At 35.0% G+C, this 19,074-nt stretch overlaps 1 protein-coding gene across 3 annotated transcripts in view; it reads left to right on the top strand.

The window, feature by feature from the left end:
• Positions 1-19,074, top strand: part of GABRA4 (gamma-aminobutyric acid type A receptor subunit alpha4) — a 216,162-nt gene that overhangs the window by 59,494 nt on the left and 137,594 nt on the right. For 2 of the 3 annotated variants that reach the window (XM_072749079.1, XM_072749080.1), the window contains one exon: positions 278-2,727. The exons of the other annotated variant lie outside the window; for it this stretch is intronic. In XM_072749079.1, coding sequence (XP_072605180.1) covers positions 278-811 — 534 coding nt within the window. In that variant the 3' untranslated portion in view covers positions 812-2,727. Of the gene's footprint in view, positions 1-277; positions 2,728-19,074 lie in introns of those variants that run through there. 3 annotated transcript variants of the gene reach the window in all.

The raw sequence follows: 19,074 nt of genomic DNA on the forward strand, positions 1-19,074 counted from the left end.
AAGCATAAGTCTAGTTTATTGTTCTAAAAGACACATTTTCTATAGACTTAAATTCAGTATTTTGAAACAGAAGATTTTTGATTCAGAGTTTCAAATACATTCATGTTCTTTTTTAGTTAGGTATTTTTAAGCTTTTACATCAAGCTGAGTGGCTATAACATGTTAATAAAAGTTTATTTTATAGAAACAACTAATTTTAGTTCTTCGATCCCTTTAAATTTTGTATAAATCTATATAAAGTGACATAATCAATGTAATTTTTAATATACCTTTTCAGAACACAAATGCCAATCTGAACATGAGAAAAAGAACAAATGCCTCGGTTCACTCTGAATCTGATGTTGGCAACAGAACCGAGGTGGGAAACCATTCGAGCAAATCTTCCACAGTTATTCAAGGATCTTCTGAAGCCACACCACAGTCTTACTTAGCTGCCAGTCCAAACCCATTCAGCCATGCAAATGCAGCTGAAACAATATCTGCTGCAAGAGCACCTCTATCTGCTCCTTCCTCTACTCCTAGTAGAACTGGGTATGTGTCCCAACAGGCTTCTGTTGGATCTGCTTCTGCCCACCGTGTGTTTGGATCAAGACTGGAGCGAATTAAGACCACTGTTAATACCATAGGCGCTTCTGGGAAGTTGTCAGCCACTACTCCTCCCTCTGCTCCACCACCGTCTGGATCTGGCACAAGCAAAATAGACAAATACGCCCGCATTCTCTTTCCAGTAACATTCGGGGCATTTAACATGGTCTATTGGGTTGTTTATTTATCTAAGGACACTATGGAGAAGTCAGAGAGTCTAATGTAATTTTGTTGTTAGAGTAGTTTCCTAAAAGATGATGAACTTAATGAAGAATGCCTTTTTAAATGTTTTTAAAGATTAAACCATTGTTCTTTATTGAAATAAAAAGTCTATGTAATTTTTACATTTAAAAAATTCAAGCCAGTTATTGGGAGAGTTAATTCATTCCTCAGTGAAGAGAGAGTGAGCCATCTTTCATTTCAGAAAAATTATTTGAATAGAATCAATTCAGCATTCAAATTAGAACATTGCAGACCATCCTGGAAAGTTGGGTCAAGAGAAATAGGGCTATTAGAGATACGTGGTACATATTTACGCATTGAAATTTGAAAACAGACTATGACATTTTTAAATATACACTATGAATATCAACCAACCACCCTAAATTTCCCAGTGGCACTGCCCTTAATCAGAATTATCGGATATCATACGCGGTGACCTTTGGAGATCCTTCTAGTATCTGCAAGAAAAGGACTTTCCTTGTTAAATGAAACATTTTTAAAAGGAAATGGGACAAAACAAATACCAGTGTGTGAAACCTCTGCTGCATCAAAAACAAAAACAGAGACCAGGGAAGATGTGTTCCCTGTCTTATGTTGGCCTAACAGGACTTAAACACTTGACTTGAAAAATCTGTGCTTTGAGCCAAAGTTTATCTCATTGTATGAATTCTTTTTGATAGTAGTTCATTCAGTTATGTATTCTTTAACATATAGTTATTCAGAGCCTACTGTGTTCCAGGCACTATGCTAGACACTGTGTCTCTAGGAAAGCTCTTTCACCTTTACCTACAATATTACTTGAATAGTAGAACAGTCAGTGCATGCTAATGAACCATAAACTAGCAGAGGACATTGCATTCTTTAATGGGAGAAATTTATTTAGAGTCTGAGAGCATATTGAAAATATTTGCTTCTCCTGTATTAGTAGAGGGTAACACATTAGCACAGCTTCAGCAATTGACTTCAAAATATAATGAAAATGTGTACAGATTGCTCTCTGAGTAAGAAGCACTGCTTACCCAAGAGGAGAAATCTGGGCACTGTAAGATCATATAAAGTATCTGTCTCAAATTTGATCAGAATAGTAAGATAGAATTCGATCAGAATCTTAGAATCATCAGAATTAGGGACTCAATACAAGGCCTTTTAGATGCTTTTCCCAACATAGATCTATATAGCTGGTGAGATGCTAATCTTCTGGAAAGTTTTTGTGTTGGTAGTTTGTATTTCTGGGAAGTTTGGTGTTTTGGGGGGAGGGCAGTTTTTGTACAGTTTCATAACTAAGGTGAGTATTTTTAAAAGAGCAGCAAAGGAATGGAGGAAAGAAGAAAAATCATAGCTAAGGGGTAGGACTCTGCTGACTCTGTTAAGCAATTTATCAGGATTTTCATGTACTAACTTTTCTTTTTCATTACATAGGCTTAACAACTTAATTGAATTTCTTGCAGCTGTCTTATGACACTAAATCTAGGTCTAGTTTTTTGTTGTGTTGCTTCCAGATTTTTCTTCTATATTTCTTTCTTTCTGATCTGGATTGTGTGAATGAATGTGTTCCGGATGTTTGGGGGGAACATTTTGATAAAAATGGCCACCTTCCAAGAAGAATCTCTTATATTTTAGAAAAGAAACGATATTTATTAATTGCCATTAGTTTTTCAGCTATTGCATTGCCTTGGAATGGTTGTGTATGAGAACTGTATGTAACATGTGCAAATGCCAAATATTGTGAGTTATATCTGAGAATTCCTTTTTTGGCTATCACTCTAGGCATGTCCTAGAATCACTAACAATTTTAAGGCTGAAAAATGCCTTAGAAATCATCCAATCCAAGTCCTTATTTAAAAATTGATGCCAGTAATATGAGGCCAAATAAAATTTGTATATATGTATATATTTAATAAAGAGCACTTGTACAAAAAAGCTTATCATAAGTTATTTTATGAATGTGAGTAGATTCTAGCCTTAACGACAATGCCTGTAATTATTGTTGGAAACTGTGATTGTTTATTATTCCAATGAAATGACCTTATTTCTTCAGTGAGGGATATACTCCTCGCTTATCCATTGGTCTACTCTTAAGAAATATCTTATTGGCTTCCCTTTAAAAAATATTCTTCTATAAATTTTACAGATTTTAAAGGGATAAAAATTAGTGATAGATTTGTAGCCCAGGGATCCCCCAGGTGAACCTGTAATTTTCTTCTTTGTATTTGAAGAAGATTTTAAAATAAATTAGGTGGTCAAAAATAAAGAGAAAGGGCAAAATTAACTAAGTATTCTCAGTTGTTAATGTGAAGCATGAATTGAACAATAAGTCTAATCATTAATATAATAAAAAGGAATTATTTCATTTGCATACTATGTTAATGATAATGCATAGTTTATTTTCTGTAACTCAATTTTATCAGATCAAGTCATGGCTAAATGTTTTATTTTGGTCATCATTCTTAGCTTTACAGTAACTCAAAGCTACATTAAATAAACACTTTTGTGAAGAACCAGTCACAGTAGCAAATTTTACAAGAGTCATTAGGGGAGCTCAAGGTCTTGGTAATTTGTGAAGAAGAATTCTGGTTAGAATGGTTAACTTTGTATGTCTTATCTTTTAAAGATGAAAATCAGAATTGTCTTATTCAGTACCAGTATCTATATTCTAGCTTTCAACTCCAAGTAGGAGTTGATATTACTTCCAATTTACTCCAGGCATGACGAGGTATGATAGTATTTTTATATGATTAATCTGCAGTTAAAAATGACTTGCATTTGTTCATATACAGATATTTGAATAGCATATGTTCTAAATCAGACCCCACAAATCTTGAATTAGGGTAGGCAGAAAGAGTGGAGCCACTCTCTTACCCATGAAAATGAATCACAGAGAGGCCAGTGACAAAATCAAAAGCAAGTGGCTGGAATTAACATCGGAAGGTCATTTTTCAATCACATCACCTTAATAGTGACTGTGTTTCAAACAATAAGTAAAAAATTTGTTTGTGGTTTACTTTACCCATGAACTGCTCAATTCTGCCCAACGTAGAAAAAAAGAATCCCCACTCCTCACTCTCAGTTTTCCAGGGGTGAACTACTAGATTTGTGAACAACCTCCAGTGCAAAACACCAAGTGGAGAACGCGAGGATGACTTCATTTCAAGTTCTGACTCTACTGTGATTTAAACAAGTCACGTCACCTTGGTAGGCTTGATTCCTTATTTGTAAGAGGATGGGAGAATTAAATAATTTCTAAGATTTCTTTTAATTTTAATATTTTCTGATCCTCATAGTAGACTAAATACAGGCATATACTTAGAATAGACACACTTAATACTTTGTGCCGCAGTCGATGTTTATGGGGAAAAAGCCTGATTGTCATTTCACTGCCTCATTACTTTAAGTTCATGACTTGACTCAAGCTAAGGTTCCCTTACCTAAAAAAAGAAAAGCAAAACAACCAAAAAAAAAAAAAAAAATCCCTCTCCATTTAGATTAGATAGATATTTTCTTCCCTGTGGAAGATTTTATTCTTTTAAGAATTTGATTATTTCTCTTTTCTGAGTATTTATTCATCCTTACTGAATGGGCTTCTGCTCCATATTAGGTACTATGCCGATTTTTAGATATACACAGAGAAATGAAACTGGTTCTTTTCTTTTTATGTGGTCCCAGTCTGGTAGTGATAATAGATGTGTAGACAAGTAACTACAGAATGTATTAAATGCTTCAGTGGTATAGAGTAGGGCTAAGACTAAGGTGATAAGAATGAGCCCTCACCCAGAGCACAAAAAACAGAGAGGGTCATCAAAAACCTTAATAATCAAGATAAATAATATTTTGGAAGACTTTTTAAAAATCAAATCCATGCAAAAATCTATGATTAACAAAATACCCAGGTTTTAAGTAAATCTGGGATCATTATTAATTTTTTTCTTTTGCATCAGGCTTTAAAAATATTGCAGCCTGGCACTGATATTGAGGATGGAAAAGGCACATAATTTTATAACTTTGTATATAGGGAGGAAAAAAGAGTGATGGCAGGGAACGCTTCACAGAGATGATTTTGAACTGAATTATGTGGAATAATTTGGAGCTCCAGTTCCTCCACCTACTTCCACAAACAACACATTTTTACCATCACCTGAAGCATGTAGAACTCTTACTACAAATCATTCTCAGGAGGGAAGGTGAATCTGGGGAAGTGAAAGACGTTGATGTTGGAAAGACCTGCTGGAGCTGGATTAGAGAGTTTCGTGTAAATTACTAAAGAAATTGGATTTGATCCTGGACTAATGGCAATTTATTGAAAATCTTTCAGGATAATAGGATGAAACAAATGTGCTATGTTTCTGTCTTAGAGAACTCACTTGATTGCTGTATTTGCTATGCTACAGAGGGCCACAAATCTGGAGATAATATAAGTATTGAGAGGTCTCATTTTTCTTTTCCCTTAATCTTTGCATTTCATTTCCTTTTTAAAATCCCAATGATTTCATTGTCATTTGTGAAAATGATACATAACTGTTAAAAATGAACATAGGCATTGCAGAAATTTAAAAACAAGCTCAAAATCCCACCCCCTAAAAGTGTCAATATTTCTTGAATATCATGCCAGTTACTTCTGTGTAGATATGTTTGTATAGAAGTGTAAAGTGAGTGAGTGATTAAGAGACAGTTTTATAAATTTAGGAGCCAAATATTTCATATATGAATGTTGTTAAACAATGAAAAACCCCCCCATCAAATCTACCTTTATCTATATTTCAGATTAAAAATACTAGAGCGAAACTGGGGAGACTGTTGAAATTTAGATAGTGCTGAATAAAGCAAGAAATTCTGGGGACTCTGTTTTTATTCCACATTTCAGTCTTTATTTCAGGAAAGCTTTTTTACTATCGTGTGTCTAAATAATTTTTCTTTCTAATTGCTAATTATGTCCAATCTCTTTTGCCTCTGTAACTATAATATTTTTATGATCACTTTTGTATTTATAAATTCGTTGTCAACTTTTGTCAACCATAACCCAAGTGAGTTTTCAGTTGTGTTTATTCTAGTTTGTAACCTCTAATGTAATTTTTAAAAATTTTTTAAATTTATTTATGATAGTCACAGAGAGAGAGAGAGAGAGAGAGAGAGGCAGAGACATAGGCAGAGGGAGAAGCAGGCTCCATGTACCGGGAGCCCGATGTGGGATTCGATCCCGGGTCTCCAGGATCGTGCCCTGGGCCAAAGGCAGGCGCCAAACCGCTGCGCCACCCAGGGATCCCTCTAATGTAATTTTTAACCTCATACTGGTTTTATTCTTTTCCACTGCTTTCTTGGTCTGTGCCATTTCGTTTTTTCATTTCTTTCTACCATTTTTGTAATCTCTTAAAACGTTATCTTTTCTTAGAACTTCTCACTCCCCTATTAACGAAAGCATGTCTGTAATTTGACTACAAATAACTCTATATAAAATTTTCCTGTTTCCTGAAAAAAAATTTTATTTTTCCTCTGGTATGGACTTCCCCTGCTTTTTCATTGTGTTTTTGCTTCCCCTGCCTGTGTTTCAGGCTGATTTCTTTCTATTAACCACTGAATGAAGCCAGCTATTTACTGAACTCTATGTGGGAAGTGGCAGGAGAATGAATCATAGCAGCCCACAGCAGCTATTTAAATTTCAGATTCCAAGCCCACCTCCCCAGATCTGTTTTAACTTCTGCCCAGGGACCATACTTTGCTCTGTTTTTGACATTTGGTGCTCCACGTGGCTCGCAGTGTAAAACTCTCCCAGTTTTACTTTCTCTGTGTTGTTAACACTCTCCTGATTGTCTCCCCTTCCCTTCTGTCTCTCACGTTAACGCAGTCTGTTTTACCCAGCATGCTGCTTCACAACTATCAAATACAGTCTATCGGCAACTTTTTCCTTATCCCCATATCCCCCCATTTGGGGAGATGTAACTGGACTTGTATGAAGACAGATTTTGTTTTTCTCTTGCCTCTCCATTTTCCATCTCATGATGGCATCAAACTGTGAAGAATGTCTCAGGACCATGACATTGAGTGAAATCCACTATCCATGATGCGTGCCAGGGAATGTCCTTTTTCCTGGTAGTGCAAAATGTGTCTCTGTTTGAAAGCTATTTATCACAGTTCATTGTCAATTACTTATAATTACAGATGTGATTTCATTTTGTTCTTTTTTCCCCCCGATTTTTCATTATTTATGTTATTTTGGGAAGGATTTCATAGGAGAACAGTGAATTGCTTTTATTTCACCATCTTCAACTGAATCATCATTTATTATCTGTATTTCTGTTAGGCCAGGGGTTGACCAGAGTATCTTTTAATGATCTCTTTTACTGCCAACCAGAGCTCTGTGGTTTTTTTTCCCTTTTGTGTATCTTACTTGACTGGAATCAAGTAAGAAACCTGGATTAAATCTGTGATAACACAGTTGATGCATATACCTCCCTTTAAGGGAAAGAAAGGAAATTATAGTAGTAGTAGTAGGAAATAGATATTATTGCAGTTAATCTTTGACATATTTTTTCCCTCCCGTACTTGTAAATGGTATGCTGCGTTCAGTCTTTGCAGATGCTTGCTGATATACTGGAGCATGTTTGTTGTCATTTTACTGATTATGTAGACCGTTTCCTAGTTCAGATAGAACAATAAATTGGAACTTTCATTTTTCTAGATATGTATAATTATTGTGGGTTGATGAAGGGCTTTATAATTTTAAGGAAGTTTTACTGGAAAATGAATCAAAATCCAGTTTTGGGGTAAAGCCATCCTTTATGCTGTAAGACAATGAATGGCCACAGCAATAGGAGGTAAATTTTCCACGGGTGTATCTTTTAATGATGAAAACTCCTCAACAATTTTATGCTAAAAACATTGAGAATTGAAGAAGGAATAAAGTATTGTTTGGTTTTTCAACTGTAGTGTTGCATAGACGGAGGAATAAAAATCTATCTGCCTGTTCTTTGAATAATTTTAAATTGTTAAATTGCACAATTAAAAATATTTCTCACCATGGGAGTAATGAAAGATAATGCATATTTCATCATATCATGAAAACTAAATTTGTTATCCTTTGAGCTTTATTATTCTTGCTGAATCAGAATAGCAAATAATTCGAAACATATTTTATTTTAAACATGTTTATTTTTTAACATCTAAAATTTGGATGAGATACAGGTGTTTTGATTTCATGGGAAGACAGTTTTCTTACAAAGTACACACTTCCTGAGCTTATAGAAGTCACATTTGACCCCCTGAAGTTGATGGTTTTATGTAAGATCATCACCACAATATATTATAGTAAAGACCATGTAGCCATTATTATTTTATTTTTGCAAATTTTTCATCACTTTATTTTTCCATCGTAAGTATACTCTTTAATCTCCATGTTTTTTGCAATTTGTTTTAAAAAGATGGAAACATTGGTTTATATTTTAAGATAATTCATCAGGAAATGGTTTTTTAATGTCCTTTAAGCAAACTTCTCTGCTTCTCAAAGCTAAACTTATTATTCATGGTAATAAATTTCCTTGGCTTCTTAAAACAAAATTTATATCTGAGCATAATATTCTGGAATAATTCAGGTTTCATTTTCTTTTTACTAGTGGATGAGTATTTAAAATAATAAGGATTTAAATTTCTATCAAATTTGATCACAGGTACTTTTATTTTAAGATATATGTGTTGGAGCTAAGCTCTGGGATTATTAAAACATAAACATTGTATCTAATGCTTTTTTCTATTTAAATTCAAAACAATAAACATAATTATCTTTGGGATTTTTTTATTTCATAACTTTTTTCTGTTTATAAATATACTTCCTTTAAGTTGGCCACAGGACTGTTTTCGGTATGGTATTTTTAATTAATTAATATTTTTAAAAATATTTATTTGAGGGGGAGAAGAGGGAAAGAGAGAATTTCAAGCAGACTCCCCACTGAGCGTGAAGTCAGACATGGGGGGGGGGGCTTAATCTCTCACTGCCCTGAGATCATGACCTGAGCCGAAACCAAGAGTTAGAGGCTTAGCCAACTAAGCCACCAGGTGCCCCAGATATTTCACTTTTGAAACCTTGCCTCATTCATGAGTATTCCTAGTTTTCATTTACCTCTACTTCCCTGCATGACCCATACCATCAGGTTGTAGTTTTGCCAAGTTTTCATGGTCTGGAAAATTCTTTGTGGGTAATATGGATGAAGAAAAGTCTTAGGACTTGTTATATTTGAAGTGGTGCAATGAGAACCTTACATATGTGATTTCGACGGATTAAAGGGGTATCAAATGTACATACATGTCTTTTTTTATTCTGATGCATCAAAATGAATAAAGTAGAGCAATCTATGACTTAATTCTAACTTACGAGACCAAAGTAAATGAGAAGCTGAATGAGGTTAACTTACAAAAATATATGCGCTTATGCTTTTTAATACCTAATTCAGAATAGTAGCTGTATTTATTTTGATGAGATGAAGTGCTTTGAACACTCTGATGTCTTTAATTCAAGTTTTGTTTTTGTCTTTATATTTTACAATGTATCATGAAACATTCTGAATGTAACCCTCCTTGTTCTGAACAACTGTTTTCTGAAGAAAAATTCAGGCTTTTGATTTGTACCTTTTAAAAAAGAGAATGTACCTGACAGAAAAAAAATGGACCACAGATTTTCCACAGCACACACACACAGACACACGTTCCTGTATAAATACGTACTAATAAAATACATAGTACATGTAGTACTCTTTTTTTTTTTTTTTTTTGCTTACTTTTATGATATTAAGTCCCTTCCACATTGAATTGTCCTTGTTCATGTATGGACTAAATGTTCGTGTCTCCCCAACATGCGTATGTTGCAACCCTAACCCCCACGTATGTTATGAGGGAATAGGGCCTTTGGGAGGTAATTAGGATTAGATGAGGTCATGAGGGTGGACCCCTCAGGAAGAGGACTAATGCCCTTATAAGAGTCACTAGAGCTTGCTTTTTCTCTCTGTTCTCTCCCATCTCTGCTTCTCTCCCAAGGCTGAGAAGTTGGAAGTCTGCAACCCAGAGAACCCGACCACTCTGGCACCCCAATCCTGTACTTCCAGCCGGTGGAACTGTGATAAATACATTTCTGTTGTTTAAACCACCTAGTCAATGGCGTTCTGTTACAGCAGCCCCCCAAGCTAAAGGCAATTTCCTAGTCCTGGGAGAACATTTCTATCAGAATTTGAACATTGAAAGCGGATAGATAGCACCTTTGTTGTGAGTGATTTCTGCTGTGCTTTTTTTTTTTTTTCTATAGGTCTCCCTGATCACCAGATCCTGTTTCCAATTGAACTGAATGCTAGGTAGAAAGTAGAAAGTGCCTGCCTTTTATTTTCAATATTGATAGTAGAGGATATAGAATAATGTGGAAAAAAGAGGAAGTCAAAATCAAACAAAACTATTCTCAACATCAATATAAAGACAGAAGTAGGAAGAGTAAGTTAATGGAACATGTAGAGGTATTAAAACTTTTCAAATTGGATTACTTCAATTGTATATATTATACTAATTCCATTTGTTTTAATCATTGGTAAATAATTTCTGCATGACTCATTTTTGAAGTAGAATAGTTAAAATTTTAATTTTCTTTCTGATTAATTGGAAGCCAGAGATGACTGCTGGCTGCTTGGCTATGAAAAACACCGAGGTGGTTCAATAATCATGAACTCGTTTACAGTGGTTCCTAGCCTATTATTATCCCCTGTGCATTCTGAAAATTAATTTCTCTCACCAGTAAAATTACATGGAAATCTTGCCATCATATTCAATTATGTTTTCTTAAAGTCAAATATACATATATCGTGTGAGTACTTAAGTGGTATCCTTCTCTTTTTATTCTGGAAAATGTGAAATACTGTCATCTAATTAACATTGGTTTGGATAATGTTCTCATTTGAAAAGTCTTTAGGGTAACATTCATCAGTTTGGTATTCTAGGCAAACAGATTCATGAATCTGTATCATTAGTGTTAAGATAAATGCTAATCAGTGGCAGCATTTATTAAGTAAGGGCCATGTCTGCTGTGGAATAATATTATTGTCAAGATGCCCCATGTGCATTTATCATTTGGAAACTAAACACACTGACACACGCGTACTCTGAACAGAGGAAGATATCTCACTTGGCACTTTACTCCAACATTTTGATACATTTTTTTTTCTTTCTTGGTTTCAGTTGCCTGCATTTTGCCTACTAGTCCTTAGTGTAAACATAATATAGTATGTTATCAAAACTTCTTCCCTCATAGTTTATGGTATCCCTACCAGTGCCATGGAGAGAACACAAATCCCTTTCACTCCTGCCTGAAAAATGGAGAAGGTAAAGGCATCACTTTATTTTTGGATATATTTTAAAATTTTGTATATTTTCAAGTGCATAATTTTCTAACCAATACATCATATAACACATAGTACTTTTCCATAAATGAGAACAGTATTTTTTTTTTTAACTCATAAGGCTAGGTCTAATGTTTCCTCTAGCAGAAAAGCAAATATGAGGTAAAAAGCTATTACTCTTTATTGTGGAAAAGGTTGCATTGTGAATAGAATAATACCTCTGGCCAGTCTAAGAATAGACCATACATAGAATTGAAAATGCCCTGTAGAGATTGTGCTAACTGAATTATTCAAATACATCCCTCAAAGAGCAAATCTAAAATGCTGGCATTCCTCATAAAGGTTGAACGATATGTAATTCATTTTCCATTATACAATTACTCCTTGCATTTCTGCTCAAGTGATGGCCTTATTTCCAGCTCTTTATTCTCATCTCTCCAGCCCCATCCATTCTACATGCTGATGTCAGAATATTTCTGTTCATTTCACACTTGCCTTAGCGTCTCTATTGGCTCTCCATCACTTTTGGGATAAAAAAGGAATTCCTTACCATGACATTCAGGGCCTAACACAACCCAACTCTAATGTCACCTTCATCCTCTCCTTCCATCTGTTCTATGATCTAGCCACCCAAGATTACATGAAATTCTCTGAACATTCTCTGAAATTCTCTTTGTGCTTTTTAAAGCTAAATCCTTCGCCTCAATTGCCCTTTTCCTGCTCTTGTCTTGTTGACAAATTCCTACAAATCACAACACTGATATTTCCACTAACTGAGGCCATCTCTGATCCTCTTAGCAGGATTAATCCATGGCAATTTCCCATTTCTCCTACCACTCTTTTGCAGTATTTTTCATACAAAATTATGGTAACAGATCTGTTTTTTATTCATAAAATAAATAAATATATTGACCATATTTGGGCAAAAACGAATATACTATGCTCCTTGATCAAAAATTCAGTTTTAAAAGTTTAAGAAGATTAAAACAAATAAGCCCATAGTCTGATGACAACTGAGGTTCCTTACATAGTGCTTATCAATTTATAGGCTTATTTTATTTTTTATGTTTTTTTTTTTTTTTTTTTTTTTTTTTTTTTTTAAGAGTGGAGAGAGGGGAGAGCAGGAGGGGCAGAGGGAGAGGGAAAGAGAAAATCTTAAGCAGGTTGCAGGCTTAATGCAGGGCGTGATCTCATGACCCTGAGATCGTGTATAGGTTTAGTTTTATTAGGTAATTTGAATTTAGTTGATTTCTGTAGAGGACAGTATGCCAACAATAGCTTTCAGGTTATTTATGCATTTGATAAAATATTTAATTATTTAAAAGAAGTAGACAAAACAAATAATTTTGTATAATTCCAATTTAAGGTTGTGTACCATGGCGAAAACAACCAATTTTAATGCTTTAAACTAAAAATATTATTGTGGCTCTATAATCATAATTCTGACATTTACTTGATAGAAATTGGAGGGAGATTCAGATGTACATATTTCAAAGTTGTAAGATTGTATTTTTTTAAAATAAATATAACTTTCTGGTTCTTGACTGTCTTTTCCTCACATATCCCTTGGTAAGAGAATATATATAGAAAATAAAAAAGTTCAGCTTCACACTATAGGATGGTTGAAAACGTCTTGTTATACCCCTGAGAAATTTTGTCACTTAAGTGCTCAAATAAATTCATCAGTCTTTCACAATAATCATAGTTTGAATTACAAAACATGTCTTATTCAGACCATACAAATTGTTTTGAAATAAATGTTCAGATAAGTAAATGTGGGATAGAATTTGTTTCACTGGTTTCAGAATTGACATTACATTATTGTATGAAAATCTTACTTTAGTAATAGTATAGTAGTAGTGCATTGTTAATGGCATGTACCAAACTCCTTCTTATAGTGAGAGTAGGAAGAAAAATATGGTATCAAGGAAGTAAAAAGGTGAGAAACAATGAAACAATGGCAAAAATTTTGAACAAAGTTCCACAATGGATTTTAAAATTGGCAAAGAGTGCAATGAAATGAAATACTTTACAAAGCAGGGATGCCATTCCACTATTTCTAGATAAATTTTCAGTTTGTATAACTCAAAGCTAACCTTGGGACACAGAAAATAAGTTTAGATAGTGGAGAGGACAGAATGATGTCTTTTTCAATTAATATAATGTGATATGTCTTTAAGCTTGTTCTTATTTCTGAATTGTCTGCACAGAAACATAGTATAATACTACTGTGCACATAAATTGCTGCTGCTACCCTAGCCACCCCTATTGAGGGTTTTCGGTTTTGTGGATACAAATACAAAACTAAAACCATTTCTCTTACCTGATGCCTGACTGATTGGCAAGAAATGACTTCCTTTGAATACAAATTGATCTTTTTATTATTATAAAGAATGATTAAATAATTATTAAAAAGAATAATATAAGGAAAAGCAGTTGAAGTAAAAATAGAGTAAGAGCAGAAATACTCTGAAGATATAAAGCATATAAAAGCAAAATTAACAGTTAATTTTGTATCTCTTGTATTAACATGCCTTCTCTCTAGGAATTCCTAACTATTCCTGGCTATAAACACTTCAGGAACAGATTATATGTAATCTAATCTGTAATATGTAATATTTGCTGGTAATATTGTATGGATAGGAGATCATATACAAGTCGAATCTTATTTAAGAGTTAATATTTCTTTATTTTTCTGTTTTGAGGGAGGAAATATGTCTGATATGCTGCTTAACAAACTTCCTCAAATTTTGGTGGCTTAAAACCATGATTTATTTATTTGTTTCATTGCTCTGTTGGCTCATCTGAGTGGCTCTCCCTTGGAGTCTCTTATGTGGTTGCAGTCAAATAGCAGGTGAGGATAAAGTCCTAGGAACGTGGTTTCACTCACAGGTCTGATGCCTGGAATGAGAGGGCCATAGTCGTGGTGGCTGCTTGAGATTTCTTTCTTTACGTGGCTATCCTGGGATTTCTCATGGCATAACGACTCATAGATGATCTGTCTCACAGGGAAGCTGGCTTTGCCCAGGTCAAGCACTTCAAGAGGTAAGAAGTAGAAATAGTTAAGTCTTTTATTTATTTATTTTTAAAGATTTTCTTTATTTATTCATGAGAGACACACAGAGAGAGAGAGAGAGAGAGGAGAGAGAGAAATGGTTAAGTCTTTTAATGCTTATCCTACGAATTGGCACAAACATGGCACTTGTGCCAAATTCTATAGGTCAGAGTAGTTGCAGAGTCCTCTCAGATTCAAGTAGCGGCAATACAGATTTTCCCTTTCAATAGGACGGATGTCAAAGAATTGTAGCCCTCTTTAATCTGAATTTGTATTAACATTACCAGTGGCCTATTTAGTGAGTGTCAACATTTCATGCCTTCTTGGAATTTAGATATATCAGCCTTAGATTATCCACATTGAGATATTAAAAAAAAAGTCTTTGCATAATGTGTTTTATAATCAGTACAGAGATTCAGTTTATGAAAAATAGTTCAAGCTATTATTCCCTTTCACTTGTTATTTGGTGTGCTGTTGTGTGCACTGACGCTACCTAATAGTCAAACGCCAATCCAGAGGAAAGGGTGTAGGAAGAGAATCATTTATCCTTTGACGAAATCCATAGAGAATACATATCTCTACATTTATAACACATGAAACAAGACTCTGAGAGAATTGGGTCACATGTGTTTCTGTCAGCAGGGAGCAAAAATTAGAGGTCATTCAGGTTCCTGGGAAAAGAATTACCAGGGTAGACCAGCTTCTTCCTAAACCTTAGCTAAAAATAGCAAGACAATTAAGTAAAAGGACTCTGAGTTTTGGGATTATGACAATGAAGATATTGTATCCTTCTGGTAATGTTATACCATTCCCTTTATTGTTCCTTTATTCAGCTAATTTACTCCAGGCCCGAAAGTGAGCTGGCAATTGAGCCAATTAGGTGGACATTTGAAACAAGGAAATTTTTAATTTGGGGGGTGCAATTTCATAAATTTAGGCAGGCTATACAAACAAGAAGTTCTTATAAATAAATGGAGATGTCAGTTCTGCCAAATAACCTGCAAACCATTAGTTTAAAAAGAAAACAAAACCAAAGATTTGCCAGGAAGCATAAAGTAGAACCTCTCAAAAAACCGTGAAGATGGTCAAGCTGTAGGGCTCACAGCCTGGTAGCATAGATTAAACACATGGTATAAGTCTTAATATAGCTAGATAATTATTTTAGATTTGGACTATTTCTTGATCAGGGCATATCCTCTTATGAAATTTTATCTTAAATTCCATTTTGTTGTTCTATTTTTATCCTAGTGAAATCACAGAGTTACAGTACGGTGGTCAGCATCAAAAAGCAATCAAAAATAAACTTCCAGGTAGATAAATTAATTTAGATACAATGAAGTATATTCATGTAATACACTTGACACTTCTTCCTTTTATGCGTTGTACATTTCCCCATATTCCACTGTTACTTCCATATCCTTGTCTCTAAGTCTCCATAAATGCCTCCCTGAAACCTATACCATGTACCTCTCATCTTTTTACCTTTACTGCATTTTCTCTTCTGAAGTTTAATTTTTCATCATATTCCATTATGAAGAAAAGAAATCAATCTGGCAACTGACAAAACCCTTCTTTAGAAGGTTTAATCTCCCTTTCTCCCCAACTTGGATTTCGGAGTGGGATCTAAACTAAGAAGTGGGGTTGAGTGGTCACTATTCAGAGATAGAGGAGACTGAGTTATGAGAAAAGAAGAGAGTTAAGCACAATGTGTCCCTTCTCACTTCTGAGATTAAGCTCTGAATGAACAAAACAAAATACACATTGAGATGCAGCTGCAAAAGAAGGGAAGTAAAGAAAATATATGTAGTTAGGTTAGAGAAGATTATCTCAGAGAGAACTTGCTTCCACTCAGAGTTCTGAAGGTGTCAGGCTCACAGAAGCATATCAGACAAAATAACATCTATTTCTTGGCATCTTGTTCAACACAGTAGCTCAGACATTTAATTTTTGTTGGAAAATTAGTTTTTATGTTTATATTAAAATATATCAGGGTGACTTTGTTAGATCTTGACCTTATACCTCTGGGTTCTGCCATGATCTCATTTAGAAATGCATAAACAGTCTGTAGCAAGCAAAATTCTGATGTCAACAGATTGTCAAACTCGAAAGACAACCAATAGATTATCTCTGGCCCAGGTATTTCCAGATCCAACATAACCAACACTTTTCTATTACGAATATTATACAAGACAATTACTAATAAGGCAAGATGATCTGGGTCACTAGCTACTCAAGAGAGTTAGGAAAGATAGCTCTTGGCCTTAGGAGGGCCATATGCAAAGTATCTGCTGCTGTTCCCCCTGCTGTCCACTTGGGGTATCATCCAATTGTGGCCTTGTCCATGTACAGGCTTTTCAGATGCAGGGGGCTTCTAGGTCCAAGATCCCAAAAGGAAAATGTTAATGAGATTTTACATACTAAATTTCTATTTCCAAGAAAGTTGATAAGTTACATGTAAAAGTGTCGATATTTATCATCCACATGAGAACAATAGTGATATCACTATGAAAACCAGAAGACAGGCCTGCAGAATCATCTTCAGCATCTACCACAGAGGTTAGTGGTTATTTTAAGAAGAGTGTATGGAAAGATAAGAAACTAACCCATCGCTGCAGAAGGTACAGGTCCATATAACATTGTGAAATAGAAGTTTTCTTTTAGAATAGATTACTATTCATCCAGTTAGTTTTTCTCATTTTTAATCCCAAGGTTTTCAGTGCCTGTATTTTTTGTCACGATGGCTGTTATATAAGGCCAGCTTTTTATCATCGTTATTCAATACTTCGTATAGTAAGTCAGTTAAATAACTTAAAATGTTTCTATTTTTTTCTGTTCAATTCCTGAAATCAAGATGACCTTGAAAATTCATTTTTTAAAACTAAAATATCTGCTATTACCGGGAACATTATTTCCTAATATTTAAAGGATTATGTTTAAAATATAATTGTTCACTGTTTAATAGGAATTCATAAAATTGTTATATAGGAGTTTGATAAATCAAACTACAAAACTTTGTGATAAAATTAGAATTGAGTACCAACAAGAGCAAAAGATTCTCAAACATAATAGCACATGTTTTCTCTATTGCTCCTACATAGAACTGTGCAAGTATTTGATTTTTAACAAACACACTCTGTAAATAAATTTAAAATGGTCTACAAAGGTACTGACCTTTTTTATAAACAAAACTTATATAATTTTGTTGCACTGTGTTAAAAATCATTTAGAAATTTTTAATCGAGTAATTCAAGAAATTTTATGCTGGTAATATTCAGATTTTGAGACTTTTGCAGATTATAATTATTAAAAAAAAAAAAAAAAGCCTTCAACCCAGAAAGACATTTAAATTCAGCTCTGCAAAATCAAGGAATAACCTTAGCAAATTCAATTGGATTTTAGGTGATGTATAAGACTTAACCTTGGAATTCTGCAATTATTCCTGGGAATATTTTAATCCATATGAATTTTTTTTGATGTATCTCCCATTGTAATTGAATAAATTTACAATTTTAGAGAAATAAAAGGCTTTCCAATTTACATCATCTAAATTTGACAAAGCCTTCAAAAGAATCATAACAGAAAAGTTACTTGATGAAGCTTGTGTCAAATATTTGCTGAAGACTAGTGCTCTGAATAGAGGTAAAAAAGACAGTATTTGTGAAAATATTTGGCCTGAAAAATTCATACTTTAATATAAAAAAAACAGAAGTGACATTTTCCTGTTTTAGTGTAATTTCTCCGCTTATTTTCTTAATATAAAATAGAATCTACAGTGAAGAGCAAATTGAAGGTGTGAGAGTTTCCCATGTATCTAACATAAAATACGTATTCAAGAAAAACCATGAAAGATGGAAAAAACACTAAGAACGCCATTTTGAAAAGGGAGAATATTAGGGACCCGGTTATTTGAGACCATTAAGGCTAAAACTCTTATTAAAATACGTCCATACGTGCCACAAATTACCATTTCCTCAATTTTAGCTCTCGTATTCTCAATACGAAGACATTTTTAAAAAAGTTTTTGCAAAAAAAAAAAAGTTTTTGCTTGAATGTAGTTATTTTCCATTTTTAGAGATCATTTCAAGTTACAAAATGAAATTTTGAATCGTACTGGTTCCAGGCCCACCGATATTAAACACATACTTCCACGTAATTTTGTTTCCTCCTTGTATTTTCGTGTAGATAAAAAACGTTTTGGGACAACACGTGACAAGGTTACCCCGAGTAACGGCCTGGTAGGTTCAGGAGAGGGTCGATGCACCACAGCAGACTTGTGGCTCGCTTTGCCGTGTCCCAGGCAACTCAGAGTTCCCCCGGAAGGAGGCTGTAACCCAAAGGGCCCGGGAGCTGTGCCAAAAGATGGCCGGGGCAGGGAAGCGCAGACACTAAGCAGCTCCCCTCACCACGCAGGGAACAGGCCAAAGAGCAAAATGGCTTCCAGCTGCGTGTCTTCTTCCGGTGGCGGAGGCAACCCGAGAGCTGATTGGTCAATTTGGAAAGCGAGCGTTGGCTGTTGGACCCGCCCCTTCCTTTTTCCTTTAGGGAGGAGCTGCCCAGAGGAAGTGCCGCTAAGCCCCACCCCTCAGGGGCCGTACGCTGCACGCGGCACGTGCGCGGACCTAGCTGTGCGCCCTCTTCCGTCCGGTGCTGTCGGTGGCATCGTCGTCGTTGGTAAGTCGGAGGCCCCAGGGCTTCAGAGGCCCCAAGCCTCCAGCCGGTGAGCCACGGTTCTTCAGCATCTTCTCCCGCCATTTTCAAGGCGTAGCTGGCGTCTCCTGCCGCTTTGCTCTTCATTCTCTCTTCTCTCAGGGTGAAAGAAAGACGTTACGACTGGGACGCTCCTCCCCCTGCCCC

Source organism: Vulpes vulpes, chromosome 2 (assembly GCF_048418805.1).
Source record: "Vulpes vulpes isolate BD-2025 chromosome 2, VulVul3, whole genome shotgun sequence".
Classification (NCBI taxonomy): domain Eukaryota; kingdom Metazoa; phylum Chordata; class Mammalia; order Carnivora; family Canidae; genus Vulpes; species Vulpes vulpes.